Raw genomic sequence first — 17,493 nt, forward strand, 5'->3', positions numbered from 1 at the left:
CTTGGTAACTTAAGATGGGGGGGGCAGGCAGGGGAAGGACTTCAACTCCCAGAATTCTTAAAAGTTGCAAAATTCTTTAAAAGTCCATCTTCAAAGTTGCAGGGTTGAGAAAGATTGAAATTGCAGAGGTGTTTTGGGTCGGCCTAACCATGAATTTAATTTTCCCGATTCATCATACAAGCTGGGAAATTGCAATCTGTGTGGCGTTTGGTTTTCTTGCAGATGCTTTCTTGCAACACTGATGATGTTACCTAGTTGGGTAATAAAACGCCTGCAACAAATAGCCCAGCTCAGAAGGCACCAAGGAACTCCCAGTCCTCCTTTTCTTCCTCTGCAAATCCCTCCCTTCTAGCACTGATAACGTTACCTAGTTGGGCCATGAGACATTTGCAAGAAAACCACCAAGCTCGGAGGGCACCAAGGACCCAACGTTTCAACCCTGCGCTACAAATGTTGCATAAATTGCAACCTCTTCATTAAATGCAACACACAGAGGTGTGTTCTCCGGATTAAATCACAAATTGTGAGCCCCCCAATACACAAATTGTTGTAGCAGCTTTTATTCACATTTGCAAAACTAAGTCATGGTCATTAGCAAGCCATGGGGATTAAAGGAACAATATATAGTTTATATTAAACTATATATTATTATATTAAACTATATTATAATAAACTATATAGTTTATTATTTTATTTAATATTTCAAAGTAATTTTTTCTCAAGCTTTATTGGTATTGTTTGGAATAGAAATAGCATTCTTGGTAATATGTTCATCTTAATTACCGCTACTCTTCCCATTAATGATAGCTGTAATTTTTTCCATTTCTCTACATCTGTTTCCATTTGGTTTCTTAATTTGTAATAGTTTTCTTCCTTAATGTTTACACACCTCGAAGTCGGCTGTATACCCAAATATTTCACTTCCTTCACCATTTGAATATCTAATTCAGTGTTTCTCAACCTTGGCAACTTGAAGATGTCCGGACTTCAACTCCCAGAATTCCCCAGCCAGCAAATGCTGGCTGGGGAATTCTGGGAGTTGAAGTCCGGACATCTTCAAGTGGACAAGGTTGAGAAACACTGTCCTAGACACTGAATTGTTTATACGCGAATGCTGGCTGGGGAATTCTGGGAGTTGAAGTCCGGACATCTTCAAGTTGCCAAGGTTGAGAAACACTGATCTAATTTCCCCATTTTCTCTTTTCTGTTTTTCTGTTATGTTCTTTCACTAAGATTTTTGTTCTGTCCTTATTGATTTTCAGTCCTGCTACATCTCCATGCTCTTATTTACTCAAGTAATCTTGGTCCTGTTTCTATCTTCCATAATGAACAAATTGCTGTAGCAGCTTTTATACACATTTGCAGAACTTAAGTCCTGGCCATTAGCCAGCCATGGGGATTAAAGGAGCAATACATAAATAAAATACTTCTAGTAAAGAAATGGCCAATGTGTTCATTACTAAAGTATTAGAGCCTCTTGCTCTTAAGAATAAATATAATCTTGATTGTCATTGTACTTAAATACAACGAAGTTGGTTGTATTGGTCTAAATCTCTTCTGTCCTAAATGATAAGGTTGGTAATTACGGTGAGTATGCAAAACTTTTTTATTTATTTTAATTGTCAATTTATTTATTCCTGCACATTGTAATATTTATTCATTTACATCTCTCTGTTTTTCCACTGTTGTGCAAACACAATTCCAGCCGCTGCTAACATGTGTAAAATTAAATGTATATTATACTCCCTTTCAAATAGCCAACAAAATATTTCTGGTTTTAATTCCATATCTTGCTTTACGATTGCTTCTAACCACTAACTTCTGAATAGCTACTTGGACCGACCTCAGTACTAATTCATAATTTCTTTCTTTTTTTTTATCAATTTCATATATACATTCACAATTATATGATCTCATAACTGTTATTAATAATATGTATGTATAACATTTTTTCCCTACAGTTGACAATATACTTGAAAATTGCTTTCTTATCATCCCATAGATCCATCTTATCTTACAACAGTCCTACTTCTTCTTCCCTCCCTCCTTTCTTCTCTCCTTCCCTCCCTCCTTCCTTCCTTCCCTCCTTTCTTCTCTCCTTCCTTTCCCCCTTCCTTTCCTCCTTCCTTCCCCCCTTCCTTCTCTCCTACATTCCCTCCTTTCTTCTCTCCTTCTCTCCTTCCTTCCCTCCCTCCTTCCCCCTTCCCTCCCTCCTTCTCTCCTTCCCTCCCCCTTCCTTCCTTCCTTTCTTCTCTCCTTCTCTCCTTCCTTTCCTCCTTCCTTCCCCCCTTCCTTCTCTCCTTGCTTCCCTCCCTCCTTCCCTCCCTCCTTCCTACCCCCCTTTCTTCTCTTTCTTCTCTCCTTCCTTCCTCCTCTCCTTTCCCTTCTCTCCTTCCCCTTCCTCCCCTTTACCCTTCCCCTCTTCTTCCCATTCCTCCCCTCTTTCCTATTCTTACTTTCTAGCTAATTCCTCTGCAAGAGAAAAAGGGAAGTCCGTCCCTGGCCTGGTTGGGGTTCTCTGATAAATCTCTCCGGGAGCCTTCTGGGAAATTTGGGGCAAGGACGGTTCCAAGGAAAAAGTCAGAAAAACAGAAGTCAGTAAAACGAAGCCTTTTTTTGGCAACGAAATGGGATTTCTCTGGCTAAAAGCAGCTTTGCCACTCCAACAAGTCGCATGGTCTCCCCAGGGTTTAACACTGCCCCCTTGGTTTGTTTAAGCAGGTTGGTTTGCCAAACCCTGGTTTATTTAAGCAAGGCAGTTTGCCAAACCCTGGTTTATTTAAGCAAGACAGTTTGCCAAACCCTGGTTTGTTCAAGTAAGGTAGTTTATCAAACCCTGATTTCTTCTAGCTAGGTAGTTTGCCAAATTCTGGTGGTGGTTTTTTTAACAGATCAAGGGTCAAATAGTCCACCACCCTGCCCTCACCCCCAAGCAGGAGACCCTACAAACAATTTCTGACAGATGGCAGTTCAGCCTTTTTGAAAGCTTGATGAAGCTCCCACAACTTCTTTATAGTAGAATATTATACAGAAATTGGAAGGGACCTTGGAGGTCATCTAGTCCAAACCCCCCCCCCCCTCAGTCCAAGCAGGAGACCCTACTCCATTTCAGGCAGAGGTCAGTCCAGTCTCTTCTTGAAAGCTTCCAGGGGTGAAGCTCCAAAAACTTCTGAATAACAGAATAATAACAGAAAAGCAGCAGAGTTGGAAGGGACCTTGGAGGTCATCTAGTCCAACCCCCCCTCAGTCCAAGCAGGAGACCCTACAGACAATTTCTGACAGATGGCAGTCCAGCCTTTGTGAAGGCTTGATGAAGCTCCCACAACTTATGTACAATAGAATATTATACAGAAATTGGAAGGGACCTTGGAGGTCATCTAGTCCAACCCCCCCTCAGTCCAAGCAGGAGACCCTACTCCATTTCAGACAGAGGGCAGTCAAGTCTCTTCTTGAAAGCTTCCAGGGATGAAGCTCCAAAAACTTCTGAATAACAGAATAATAACGGACTAACAGCAAAGTTGGAAGGGACCTTGGAGGTCATCTAGTAGTCCAACCCCCCCTCTCAGTCCAAGCAGGAGACCCTACTCCATTTCAGACAGACGGCAGTCCAGTCTCTTCTTGAGAGCCTCCAGGGGTGAAGCTCCAAAAACTTCTGAATAACGGAATAATAACAGAATAACAGCAGAGTTGGAAGGGACCTTGGAGGTCATCTAGTCCAAACCCCCCCCCCCCCAAAGCAGGAGACCCTACTCCACTTCAGAGAGATGACAGTCCAGTCTCTCCTTGAAAGCCTCCAGGGATGAAGCTCCAAAAACTTCCGAAGGCAACTCATGTTCCATTGGTTGATTGTTCCCACAATCGGGGAATCCCTCCTTATTCCCCGGTTCGAATCCCAGCGCAGCCCTTTCGCCAATCTCCGCGCAGGGGAGGCGGAGTCCGGCCGCCTGGCTTCTCAACCCAGGAAGTCGCGCGAGCCAAACGCGGCTCCTGGCAGGCGCGCAGCGGGATCGCAGCGCGAAGATGCCGCGCCCGTCCGGCTGGCTGCTGCTGGAGTTGGCGCTCAACGCCGCCGCCCTGCTCGCTGCCCTCGGCTGCGCCGCCGCCCTCGGCCTCGCCCAGGTGAGCCGCCAGGTGTGCCCGCCGGAGACTGCAGGTCAGGGCGCCCCAAACCTCGCCGCTGGGAGACTGGAGGACTTCAACCCCCAGGATTCTCCAGCCAGCAAAGCTGGCTGGAGAATTCTGGGAGTTGTAGTCCTCCAGTCTCAAAGTGGCCAAGTTTGGGGAGCCTTGCTGTGAGGGTCTCCTGCTTGGGTGGGTGGGGGTGACTTTGGGCCTCAGGAGGCTGGGAGTTCTAGCCCCCCCCCCTTAGCCATGAAAGCCGGCTGGGTGACTCTGGGCCTATCACTAGGAGCCTGGGGGTTCTAGTCCCCCCCTTAGGCATGAAAGCCACTGGGTGACTTAGGGCCAATCACCACGCGACAGTGAATTGTAGTGCCCCCTTAGCCATGAAAGCCGGCTGGGTGACTCTGGGCCTATCACCAGGAGGCTGGAAGTTCTGGTTCCCCCCCCCCCCCCGGTGTGAAAGCCACTGGGTGACTTTGACGTATCACCAGGAGGCTGGGAGGTCTAGTGCCCCCTTACCCAAGGAAGCCAGCTAGGTGACTTAGGGCCAATCACCAGGAGACAGTGAATTGTAGTGCCGCCTTAGCCATGAAAGCCAGCTGGGTGACTTTGGGCCTATCACCAGGAGGCTGGGAGTTCTAGTCCCCCCCCCCCCTTAGCCATGAAAGCCGGCTGGGTGACGCTGGGCCTGTCACCAGGAGGCTGGAAGTCCTAGTCCCCCCCCCCCCCAGGCGTGAAAGCCACTGGGTGACTCTGGGCCTATCACCAGGAGGCTGGGAGTGCTAGTCCCCCCTTTAGTCATGAAAGCCGGCTGGGTGACTTTGGGCCTATAACCAGGAGGCTGGGAGTTCTAGTCCCCACTTAGCCATGAAAGCTGGCTGGGTGACTCTGGGCCAGCTCTCCCTCCCAGTCCACCTCACAGGGTTGTTGTGGTGGGGAGAATAGGAGGAGGAGGACGGTGTGATGGGGAGACTCCCTACTCTGAGTTTCATTAATAGCAAAAGCAGGATTAAGAAAAAGGAAAATAGAAAAAAATGAATCTCTGGAGCAACCTTCCCTTTCGCAGCCTTCAACCAGGTGTTGGGTGGGGGTCCCATCCTCCACCACAACACCAGGACTCCCTTTTTTCGGCCAGCAGACCCCTCACCCCTCTGCTTCCCCCTCCCTCCCTTTCTCAGTGGGGCTTTGGCGGCAAGTGCATTCTCTACGGGTCGGTGGGCTACAACGGGACGCTGAACCTCCTGACCTCCAGCCCTGCCTCGCTCTGCTACTTCATTTCCGCCGTCTCGGGGTTGACGGCCATCTTCACCCTGGTCTCCCTGCTCCGCGGCCTCTACAGCTTGTGCTACGGCGATGGACACTTGTGAGTGAGGGTCCGGGAGGGGGGCGTCCGGGCCCCTGGGGGGGCGGGGGTCCTTCTGACGCTACTTCCCCTGCTCTCCTGTAGGGTCCACGCCTGGATCAGGACCTCCTTGGTGGTCTCGGCCACCCTCCTCTTCTTCCTCCTGGTCTCCGCCTGCGTCCTCCGCGTTGGCATGGACGTCTTCTGCAGCTCCATTCAGAGATCCAAAGCGGCAGCCAGGTAAGACTGAGGAGGGGCTGTCGGGCTGAATTCGCACAACATGCTCCCCTGGGTAGGAAACAAACCCAGTTCCTGGCTTCACCCAGGGCCTTGTGTCAGCTTTCCAAAAGAGGCCCTAATTCAGTGTTTCTCAACCTTGGCCACTTGAAGATGTCCGGACTTCAACTCCCAGAATCCCCCAGCCAGCGAATGCCTTGGTGGTCTCGGCCACCCTCCTCTTCTTCCTCCTGGTCTCCGCCTGCGTCCTCCGCGTTGGCATGGACGTCTTCTGCAGCTCCATTCAGAGGCTGGGGAATTCTGGGAGTTGAAGTCCGGACATCTTCAAGTGGCCAAGGTTGAGAAACACTGCCCTAATTAGTTTACGAGCCTCGAGACAAAATTCAAAAGAAATCCAGTCATTTATTATGAGCAACATTTGGGCATTTTCTGCTGCGGAGCCAGATCTGATTTCCGGTTAATGGTGGCTGAACGTTACCCCTATGTCTCCCCTCCCCTCAGTCTGTGTCATGAATCACATCCACCAGCGAAGTGCTGCAGCAGGTTGTAAAATTTCACACGCCTGCTATAGAAATTTGAGATCTGACTCTCATCAAAGCTTGGATCCCACATAGGATCTTCAAAGGGAAACAAAAGATCTCTAGCATTCTCTGGTGTCTCTGATCCAACTTTCCCCACAAACATCCCTTTGTCCTCCCCAGTCAGAAAAACATCAAACAACAAAGAGGATTAGGGGACTGGAGACTAAAACCTATGAAGAACGGTTGCAGGAACTGGGTATGTCTAGTTTAATGAAAAGAAGGACTAGGGGAGACATGATAGCAGTCTTCCAATATCTCAGGGGCTGCCCCAAAGAAGCGGGAGTCAAACTATTCTCCCAAGCACCTGGAGGCAGAACAAGAACAAGCAATGGGTGGAAACTAATCAAGGAGAGAAGCAACTGAGGAGAAATTTGAAATTCAAATTCAAATTTAATGAATTTATATGCCACCCAATCCCGAAGGACTCCGGGCAGCTTACAGAATAAAACTCTAAAAAAGATAAAAATTAAAAATAGGGAATAGAAACAGATTAAAAAAGAAACACATGATGCAATCGATGTAGGCGGGGCTGGACCTCATTCATGAGGTCAACAGCCCCAGGCCTGCCGGAACAGCCAGGTTTTAGTGGCCTTTCGGAAGGCCGAGAGAGTGGGGAGGGTCCGGATCTCTGCGGGTAGATTGTTCCATAGGGTCGGAGCATCTACAGAGAAGGCCCTCCCCCAAGGAGTCACCAGCCGGCATTGTCCGGTCGACGGCACCCTGAGAAGGCCCATCGTGTGAGATCTTATCGGCCGTTGGGAGGTGTGTGGCAGAAGACGGTCTTGCAGATATCCAGGTCCTAGGCCATGTAGGGCTTTAAAGTTTCCAAGTTTCCAAGTTTAATAAAATTTGTATGCCGCCCACTCCCATTGGGACTCTGGGCGGCTCACAAAGATAGTCAAGTTCGATCGTCTTCTCGGCGCTCCGCCAGGGCCGAGGCCGACCCCGGCGGGGCCGATCCGAGGACCTCACTAAACCATCCAATCGGTAGTAGCAACAGGCGGTGTGTACAAAGGGCAGGGGTGATAACCAGCACCATGAAGCACATCTGGAGACCGATAGGGAGCCAGTGCAGCTCGCGGAGGATAGGTGTAATATGGGTGTATCTCGATACACCCGATATCGCTCGTGCGGCTGCATTCTGGACCAATTGTAGTCTCCGAACACTTTTCAGGGGTAGCCTCATGTAGAGTGCGTTACAGTAGTCAAGTCTTGAGGTGACGAGGCCGTGAGTGACCATTTGAAGTGCCTCCTGTTCCAGGTAGGACCACAACTGGTGCATCAGGCGAACCTGGGCAAAAGCCCTCCTGGTCACAGCCGACAGATGATGTTCTAGTGTCAGCTGCGAGTCCAGGAGGACACCCAAGTTGCGGCCCCCCTCTGAGGGGTGTAAAATTTCACCCCCCAGGCTTAAAGATGGAATATCTGGACTGTCCTTGGGGGGCAACATCCATAGCCACTCGGTCTTGTCAGGATTGAGTGCAAGCTTGTTCATTCCCATCCAGGCCCTGACAGCTTCCAGGCACTGGCACATCACTTCCACCGCTACACTGAGCTGGCACAGGGCGGAGAGATACAACTGTGTATCATCCGCATATTGATGGTATTTAATCCCATGCCGATGAATGATCTCACCCAGTGGCTTCATGTAGATATTAAATAGGAGGGGGGACAAGACCGACCCCTGCGGCACCCCATATTTAAGGGGCCTAGGGGTCGACCTCTGTCCTCCAACCAACACTGACTGTGACCTGTTGGAGAGATAAGAGGAGAACCACCGTAGAACGGGGCCTCCCACTCCCACCTCCTCCAGCCGTCGCAGAAGGATACCATGGTCGATGGTATCGAAGGCCACTGAGAGGTCAAGGAGCACTAGGATAGAGGAATGTCCTCTATCCCTGGCCCGCCAGAGATCATCGGTCAGTGCGACCAAGGCGGTTTCAGTGCAGTATCCAGGCCTGAAACCAGACTGAAAAGGGTCTAGGTAATCTGCTTCATCCAAGGTCCGTCGGAGTTGAAGCGCCACCACCTTCTTGACAACCTTCCCCACAAAAGGAAGGTTGGAGACCGGACGATAGTTTTTAAGAATAGCTGGGTCCAGAGAAGGCTTCTTGAGGAGGGGTCTTACCACCGCCTCCTTCAGGGGCTGCGGGAAAGATCCCTCCTGCAGAGACGTGTTCGTGATCCTCTGGAGCCAGCCTCGTGTTACCTCCCTGCTGGTCGAGACCAGCCAGGAGGGACACGGGTCCAGCAAACAGGTGGAGGCACTCATCGCTCCCATGGCCTTGTCCACTTCCTCAGGGGTGACAAGCTGGAACTCATTCCAGGAAATCTGAGCAAGACCCTCCCTCGGCATCTCCGATGGTACTGACCAAGTGGAGTCCAGGTCCGTCCGTATCTGAGTCACTTTGTCTGACAGAAACTGGGCAAATTCCTCAGCTCTTCCCTGTAAGGGTTCCCCCGCATCCCTCCCTTTCAGGAGGGAGCGGGTTATACTAAACAGGGCGGCCGGGCGAGATTCTGCGGACGCAATAAGAGCGGGGAAAATTTCTAGAATAACAGAGTTGGAAAGGGACCTTGGAGGTCTCCTAGTCCAGCCCCCTGCTCAAGCAGGAAACTTATGCCACCTCAGACAAACGGTTGTCCAGTCCCTTTTTAAAAACCTCCCGTGATGGGACACACCCACAACTTCCGAAGTCAACACATTCCATTGGTTCATTGTCCTCACGGTCAGGAAGTTTTTCCTTCCAGGTTGCTCTTCTCTTTAGGAAACGTCTACTCCAGTGTTTCTCTGGGGAATTCTGGGAGTTGAAGTCCAGACATCTTCAAGTTGCCAAGGTTGAGAAACACTGGTCTACTCTTACTTCTTCTCCTGCCCTCGGGTGCTTTGGAGAGTTAAGAGCTTGTTCTTCCCTGCTCTCCTTATTTCTTTCCCTGCAGCTGCCAAGAGGCTCAACAACGTCCCTGGGTCAAGCCTTATCGTCCCGGAAAGTTCTACGACAACCTCTACGCTGCCCAGGTGAGCAGCTTCCTCAATTCATCCCCTTGCAGCCGTACCTGGTTCCTCCCTGCAGGGGGGGCACAGAGGTCACAGCTGGTATATTTTTTTTGGAAAATTTAAAAGGCTGCCTGTCTGGATTTGATTGAAGTCAAGTCGATTTAAATCCTGATTTAAATCACTAGTAAAAAGACTTGGTTTAAATCAACTCGATTTAAGCCAAGCCAACTCGCCCTTATCATTTCAACAAATCTCTCACCAAAGTTCATCTTCTGTAACTGTGCCAACTTAAATTGCCAATTCACATTGTCAAACGCTTTCTGTGCATCTAAGAAAATCCAGCCACCATCATCTCTGTCCCAGAGTGGCTCCCCTTCTGACCAGCTGTTGATTCACCGAATCAACAGTTCACTTTAATGGGACGGCTGGTGATACGGCAGGGACACAACCAGGTGAGGGACGTGGCGGGCAGCAGGTGAGTGGATGCCCGCTAACAGGCGCTGCCACCCTGATGGGTCTGCAATGTCAAGTGTTCTTTCAATGTACGGACTCATTCTTGCTGGTAGTTAGAATCTTGAATACGATTATTTGCAAACAAAAGGAAGGTTTCCTATTTAGCTCACAGAGGTTGGATTCGTTGAATGAGTTGCATAAATATTGCAGATTATACAGCCTCATGCCACATAACTCAGCTCCGTTCCATGCTGAATAAACAAAACTATTAATGTATCTTAAATGGAAAACTACTCTTAGGATAGATCTTTAGTCCAAAAGCATTTTGTTAAAATAAATTTGATAAAAATAAATAAAAATCCTATTTAAATTTTAAAAATCCTATTTAAATAAAAAAAACTTTAAATAAAAAAACTATTTAAATAAAAAAACTATTTAAATTTTAAAAATCTATTTAAAATTTAAAAATCCTATTTAAATAAAAAATCCTATTTAAATAAAAAAACTAATTAAAAATCCTATTTAAATAAAAAAAATCCTATTTAATTAAAAAATCCTATTTAAATTTTTAGTAGCAGTTAGACTTATATACCGCTTCATAGGGCTTTCAGCCCTCTCTAAGCGGTTTACAGAGTCAGCATATCGCCCCCACAGTCTGGGTCCTCATTTCACCCACCTCAGAAGGATGGAAGGCTGAGTCAACCTTGAGCCGGTGAGATTTGAACAGCCGAACTGCAGATAACAGTCAGCTGAAGTGGCCTGCAGTGCTGCACCCTAACCACTGTGCCACCTGGGCTCTTAAAAAATCCTATTTAAATAAAAAATCCTATTTAATTTAAAAAATCCTTTTAAATAAAAAGCCTATTTAATTTAAAAAATCCTTTTAAATAAAAAAGCCTATTTAATTAAAAAATCCTATTTAAATAAAAAATCCTTTTAAATAAAAAATCCTATTTAATTTAAAAAATCCTTTTAAATAAAAAATCCTATTTAATTTAAAAAATCCTATTTAAATAAAAAATCCTATTTAAATAAAAAATCCTATTTAAATAAAAAATCCTATTTAAATAAAAAATCCTATTTAGATAAAAAATCCTATTTAAATAAAAAACCTATTTAAATAAAAAAAATCGTATTTAAAAAAAAGTCCTATTTAAAATTTAAAAATCCGATTTTTTAATTTATTTTTTAAAATCCATTTCTATCCCTCCTGTTGTCCAGGAGTCCCAGGCAGCTGACAATAACAAAAGGAAAGTAGAACCGATCCGATCGTTCCGCCCCCCCCAGTGGGCCTTGGAGCCCCCCCCCCCTCGAGAAGGCTTAAGGGAGAGCATCCCCGTGGTCACATGATTAAAGTTCAGGTGCTTGGCAACTGACATGTACTTACGACCGTTGCAGCGTCCCGGGGTCTCGTGATCCCCTTTTTGCAACTTTCTGACAAGTAGAGTCAGTGGGGAAGCCCGATTCACTTAAGAACCGTGCTACTAAATTAACCACTGCAGTGATTCACTTAACAACGGTGGCAAAAAACGTTGTAAAAGAGGCAAAGCTCAGAACCGCTGCCTCATTTAGCAGATTTTTGAACTCAATTGTGGTTGTAAGTTGAGAATTAACTCTTGTTTTTTAAATTTATTTCAATTCGTCGTCATCTTTTAACGGCCTTATAATCGCTTGGGGCAACTGAATGGAGCTAGCAGAGTATTTACTGGCCGGATGCCCTACCCTGTTGCCAATGCGGAGTTTTGTTTGGCCGATATATTCTCGTTGTGCCCAGAGAGAGAAATATCTGCCTCTACCTAGGATTGAACTCACAGCCTCCTGATGGTGAGGCGAGAGCCCCACCTCTCGGCCACCCCCACCCCCCAAGTTTATTTCAATTCTTTATTTGAGGTTTTAATGTATTTTTAAGGTCTAAGCTCCCTTCACGAAAGATGGGCAGCACATCCATCCCTCCCTCCCTCCGTCTTCATCCTCAGCCCTTATGCCGAAATGCGATCATTGCTGTCTTGGGTATTACAGGCAGTCCTTGACTTACAACCATCCTTTTAGTGACCGTTCAAAGTTATAGCGGCACTGAAAAAAACGACCATTCTTTGACACACAACCTTCGTTCCAATCCCAACGGTTACATGGTCAGAATTTAGATGCTTGCAACGCCCCATTTATGATGGTTGCAGTGTCCCCCGGGCTAACGGGGTTCCCCTTTTACGACCGTCTGACGAGCAAACTCAGTGGGGAAGCCTGATTCACTTAACAACCGTGCTACTAACTTCACACTTGCAGTGATTCGCTTAACAACTGTGGCAAGAAGTCATAAAATGTGGGGAAAACTCACTTGTCTCACTTAGCAGCAGAAATGTTAGGTTCAGTTATGGTCGTAAGTCAAGGACTACCTGGATTGCCTAGCCAGTATTCCTTTATCGGAATATGGGTTCACCCATGACCCTCCCCATTTGGGAGCCCGTCATCCTTTCTAGAACATCGCTCTCCAATCCTTGGCAACTTTAAGACTTGTGGACTTCAACTCCCAGAGTTCCTCAGCCAGCAAAGCTGGCTGAGGAACTCTGGGTGTTGAAGTCCACAAGTCTTAAAGTTGCAGAAGTTGGAGAGCCACGTTCTAGAACATCCTTCTCATTTAGGAGACTGTATGGAAGCCACCTGAAGCCTGAGACCTGGGATGGAGCTCACCCACCTTCAAGGGAGCTAAATGAACCGGAGTCCTTCAGTTGGGAGTGGTGGACCTCCAATGGTCTCCTCCGATCTTCTCCTCCGTTCCCTTCCCACCAACTCTCCTCTTTTCCCTCCCTTCAGGCCACCGCATGGGTGAACTTCTTCTTCTGGTTCTTGATGTCCTTCCTGCTCTTCGTGGAATGCATCCGCAAAGCCCCCTACCAGCCCGTGGAGGACGGCAACCCCCAGCCCAACTTGACAGTGCCCGCCACTGGCGACCTCTCTCCTTGAGGGACGAAGGAAGGAGGAGCCACGACGGCTCCCTCCATTCGGACAGTCTTGTTGCCACCTTCTTCTCGGGGGTAGCAGAGAGGACCATCTAACCTGCTTTGACAAGAGACTGGTCTCGTCTCCCATGGGTTATCCAGAGGTCACAACTGGAGCCCCTCTGGAATCACCTGTCCTGCAGCTTTGCCCCCCATCCTCAACCCAGTCAGGTTCTCCTGAAGGTCACTGTGGAATGGAGGGTTTCCCACCACACAAGGCCACAACACACAACGAGGACAGCCTGGAAATGTAAGCTCTTCTAGGTTGAGTGGTGTTGAATGGTGTTGCGTCAACGTGCCCCACTTCATTGGCAAACCCACAGGTTGATATTTTGTGTACCACAAGCGCCATCAAGCCTCCTTCTGATGATGTCCACCTCCATAGTGGACAGGGTAACGGTGCTGAGTTAAGCCAGGGGATTCCTCCGCTAAAAATCCCCTCTCTCCCATCATGGACCCTTCTTCACTAGTGACGTGGGGGCTATGCCACCCCCCACACCTGGTGGTTGGTGTGGAGAAGAACCGCAGGAAAATCAATCCCATTCTCGGCTTCTGGGGGAACCTTTGTCATCAAACCCTTACCTCATTGGGGGGGAAGAAAATGGGGTGGATCAATTGGGGTGGGTGGGAGGGAGAAACCTTGTCCGAATGTGTGCGGCTTTTTCACGCGGATGGAATTGCTTTGAAGCAAATAAACACACTTCTCTTTTTTTCCCCCCTTAACTAGTTTTGTGTTTATTGAGTCGGGAAACGTAAAAATGAAGCAGGACGGGAGGGTGGCAGGGCAGAAAAATCACAAAATGTGGGAGGAGGAGGAGGAGGAGGAGGGTTTGGGGCCCATTCATACGAAACGAGACACCCCTGGATTTTCTGCCTCTTCCTAGAGACGGTGGTCTTCCTGCTTTTAAGCCCAGCAGGGGTCTTAAAATGTTTCTCAATCTGGACAAACTTGGAAGATGCCTGGACTTCAACGCCCAGAATTCCAAAGTCAGCTCTGCTGGGCGTTGAAGTCCAGGCATCTTCCAAGTTTGTCCGGATTGAGAAGATGGTTATAACTGGAAAAATGCTGGAGCAGGCTCAATATCTTACCTCCCAGGAGGTATCCGAAATGCTACAGGGAGATGATAGAAAAAGCAAAACACTCGGAAGAGGGGAGGACAATGGACAAGTGCCCAGTGATGGGAACGAGACCGTCTCAGCGGAACTGCAGAGGGCTAATCCTCAAGCCGATGACATCCTTGCCGATTTCCGTCACCTGCAATCAAAGGAGGCATCGTTAAAAGAAATCTCCTTTTACAGCTTTCGCAAACACCTCTGAACCCTGATGACACGTAACGTTGGGGAGGGGGGGGATATACCTTGTCGGGGGTAGTAGCCTCCCTACAATATGGATGCTATTGGTGTTCAACCCCGAGCTACACCAGGCGTTGGTTTTAGCTTGGTGGGATGGAGAGGGCTGCCCGTTGTGGATTAACACAACCGTGTCTCTCTCGAGGCTGGTTTTAAGCCAGGTGTGATGCCAAAATGGGGGTTCGGCTAAGAGTCCCCACCTGCTAATCTCTATCCTAGACCGAAGGGCTCAAACAGAAGATTTAACACAGTTGGAAGGGACCTTGGAGGTCATCTAGTCCAACCCCCTGCCCAAGCAGGAGACCATACACCATTTCTGACTTCTGGCAGTCCGGTTTCTTTTTGAAAGCTTCCAGTGATGAAATAACAGAATAACACAGTTGGAAGGGACCTTGGAGGTCATCTAGTCCAACCCCCCTCCCTCAGTCCAAGCACCATTTCTGACAGAGGGCAGTCCAGTCTCTTCTTGAAAGCCTCCAGAGATGAAGCTCCCAGAACCTCCGAAGGCAACTCCTGTTCCATGGGTGGATGGTTCTCCCGGTCAGGAAATTCCTCCTTATTTCTAGGTTGAATCTCTCCTTCCATCCATTCTTCCTTCTCTGGACCTTCAGGGACTTTGGAGAACAGCCTGACCCACCTTCCTCCTCTCTGGGGCAGCCCCTCAACTATTGGAAGATGCTCTCCTGCCTCCCCTGGTCCTTCTCTTCCCTAGACCGGCCAGGCCCAGTTCCTGCAACCGTCCCATCGAAGGTTTTAGCCTCCAAAGCTGATTACAGGAAAGGAAGCAGGCAATTTTTTCAAATGATCAGATTTTGCCCACATTTTCAAGCCATGGGAAGAGGTGAGAGAATTACTCAGAAGCCGTTTAGACCATCCAGAGGAGTGTTTCTCAACCTTGGCCACTTGAAGATGTCTGGACTTCAAGTCCCAGAATTCCCCAGCCAGCATTTGCTGGCTGGGGAATTCTGGAACTTGAAGTCCAGACATCTTCAAGTGGCCAAGGTTGAGAAACACCGATCCAGAGGAAGGTGTTACAATACTTTCCCTTGTGGCTTGTAATATAGGCCACAATGGACGACTTGCAAGCTGGTAGTAAGCCAGAGGATGCTTTAAGTGCAGTGTTTCTCATCTTTAAGGCAGGGCTTGGCTAGCTGGCTCTCAACCGTGACACCTTTAAGACATGTAGACTTCATAAGTGTGATGGCTGGGGAATTCTGGGAGTTTATCTATTTAAGAAAATTTATAAGGCTATTGTTGAGGCCTGCTGGGCCCTCCAACAGTTGGGTCAGTGTAGGAGGAGGCGGTGTGGGAGTCAGGGACAGCATCGAGGCAACCTAAGAGCTCTGTAACGTTCCCGTGGTTCGTCCATGAGGCCAATGTGGAGAAAAGACAGGACACAATCTTTCTCGGGATGGAGCGACAACCCAGATTGGGGGTCTGAGAGCCCCTTTTATTGAGATAGGACAAAGGCAGGAGGAGCAACAGCATGTGGTTAAAAACAGCCTGTAAAAGTACAATTTCTAATCTACTGCTCAGGGAAGTTCTGTTTATATATGGTCAAATCCTGGGCGTCATCGGTAGGGCACATCTCAGGATGTTATGAACTATCAGGATGTTATGGAGTTTTAGGAGTTTGTTTTCTCCTGTGTGGTTCAGCGTGGCTCTGCATGCCCTGGTATGAACTGGGCCATGGGTGACCCACACCTACACAAGGAACTATATTACAACAGAGCTCCAAGAGGAAAGAGGGAAGGGAGCCGGCAGAGAGAGAGAGAGAGAGAGAGATGGAGGCACAGGCTGGGCCGTCCGTCAGCCCCCAGATGGGGAGTGAAAAGCCCCCAGGTCTGGAGGTGGCTGATGAGGAAGAGGAGGAACAGCTGGGTCCAGTGCCTAACATGTGGATGTGCAGAAGGCAGAGGAGAGGAGTGGAAATCTATGGGCCGGTCCTTTGGACGGAAGAGCCACCGCTGCTAGCGAAGCCCCACCCGAGCTCTGGGGATCAAAGGCAGAGGGCGGAGATGAATAGATGGGGCAGAGGAGAGGAGAGCAGAGGAAATCTATGGGCCGGTCCTTGGGACGGAAGAGCCACCGCTGCTAGCGGAGCCTTGCCCTAGGAGTCCTGTGGATCGTGCTGGGTGAGGAATTCTGGGAGTTGAAATCCACGGGCCTAAAAGTCGCCAAAGTTCGGAAGCCCCGCCCTGAGGGTGTGTCCAAAGAGATGACAGAAAAAAGCAAAGAACTCACGGTTGTGACTCTGCAGATCTGGCCGCGGAACTCGGGCGAATAGCAGGCCCCGCTGAGCGGGCACTTCTCCACCGGTTTGCCCCGGTAGATGGGCCGGAAGGAGGCAGCGCAGATGTCGAAGGGGTTGTGCATGTCGTAGTTGAGCTGGTGAGCGTCGCTGGGGTTCTTCTCGCAGGCCGAGAGGATCTTACGGGTCTGGAGGAGCCGGGAGGAACAGCCAGAGGTGAAAAGGGGGAACTGGAACGGCGGCTGCTCTGCGCCCCTCCACTGCCCACCCACATCCGCTGTCCAGTGGGGCTCCCACCAGCAAGGGGTGTTAGGAATATAATCTAACGGTTGGGTTGGCAATATATAAATCATGTAACAATGTTGTACCTGTTTCTTTAAATCATGCTGTAAAATGTGATTGGTTGCTGTTTCCTCAATCGGCCATAAGATCCCCTTTTTTCCAAATAATATTTGGTTTTCTTTCTTTCTTTTCCTTCCTTCTTCCCCTTTCTTAATTCCTCTCTCCTACCTCTTTTCCCAGATTTCTTTTTCTTTTCTTTCTCTTTCCTTCTTCCCCTTTCTTAATTCCTCTCTCCTACCTCTTTTCCTAGATTTTTTCTTTTTCTTTTGTTCATTCTTTCGTTCTTTCTCTTTCTTTCTTTCTTTTGCTTCCTTCTTCCCCCATCCTATATTCCTCTCTCCTCCCTCTTTTCCCAGATTTGTTTTTCTTTCTTTCTTTCTCTTTCCTTCTTCCCCTTTCTTAATTCCTCTCTCCTACCTCTTTTCCCAGATTTCTTTCTTTCTTTCTCTTTCTTTCTTTTGCTTCCTTCCTCTTCTTCCTCTTCCTTAATTCCCGTCTTCTCCCTCTTTTCCCAGTTCATTCTTTTTCTTTCTGCCCCTTCTTCCCTTCCCTTATGTCTATTTTCTTTCTATGTATCTACCTACCTACCCTCTATCATCCACCCATCCATGCATTATATCATCTATCGATGTCTGTTTGTGGAGGTGGTTTGCTATCCAATTTTCTTTCAATGTACTTTTTGAATGATTCATCAGAAACTAAACTGAAGCAAGCTTGGAGAACAAACCACTGCCAAAATCTAAAACCCGGGCTACAAATATTTTCTATTATGTCTGTTTGCTTCTATTTCCTTATATCTCTGCACCTGCCTGCCTGTCTAA

The 17,493-nt window shown here is 48.2% G+C and overlaps 2 protein-coding genes across 2 annotated transcripts in view; one reads left to right on the plus strand and one right to left on the minus strand.

The window, feature by feature from the left end:
• The first annotated feature begins 3,941 nt into the window (after positions 1-3,941).
• Positions 3,942-13,852, plus strand: TMEM179B (transmembrane protein 179B). Its single transcript, XM_032233992.1, has 5 exons — positions 3,942-4,119; positions 5,301-5,485; positions 5,570-5,704; positions 9,223-9,301; positions 12,545-13,852. The coding sequence occupies exons 1-5, from the start codon at positions 4,021-4,023 to the stop codon at positions 12,692-12,694; spliced, it is 648 nt and encodes a 215-aa protein (XP_032089883.1). The 5' UTR covers positions 3,942-4,020; the 3' UTR covers positions 12,695-13,852.
• The window catches only part of COPA (COPI coat complex subunit alpha), a 102,763-nt gene continuing 98,713 nt past the window's right edge, over positions 13,444-17,493 (minus strand). Inside the window, 2 exon segments of the mRNA XM_032233993.1 lie at positions 13,444-13,984; positions 16,324-16,518. Coding sequence (XP_032089884.1) covers positions 13,925-13,984; positions 16,324-16,518 — 255 coding nt within the window. The 3' untranslated portion in view covers positions 13,444-13,924.

Source organism: Thamnophis elegans, chromosome 17, assembly GCF_009769535.1.
Source record: "Thamnophis elegans isolate rThaEle1 chromosome 17, rThaEle1.pri, whole genome shotgun sequence".
Taxonomy (NCBI): Eukaryota; Metazoa; Chordata; class Lepidosauria; order Squamata; family Colubridae; genus Thamnophis; species Thamnophis elegans.

Bases quoted from the DNA above. Each gene is read 5' to 3' on its own strand.
- TMEM179B (XM_032233992.1), top strand. From the start codon at position 4,021: ATGCCGCGCCCGTCCGGCTGGCTGCTGCTGGAGTTGGCGCTCAACGCC. The intron at 5,486-5,569 runs GTGAGTGAGGGT...GCTCTCCTGTAG, and splicing joins TGCTACGGCGATGGACACTT to GGTCCACGCCTGGATCAGGA. The intron at 9,302-12,544 runs GTGAGCAGCTTC...CCCTCCCTTCAG, and splicing joins ACAACCTCTACGCTGCCCAG to GCCACCGCATGGGTGAACTT.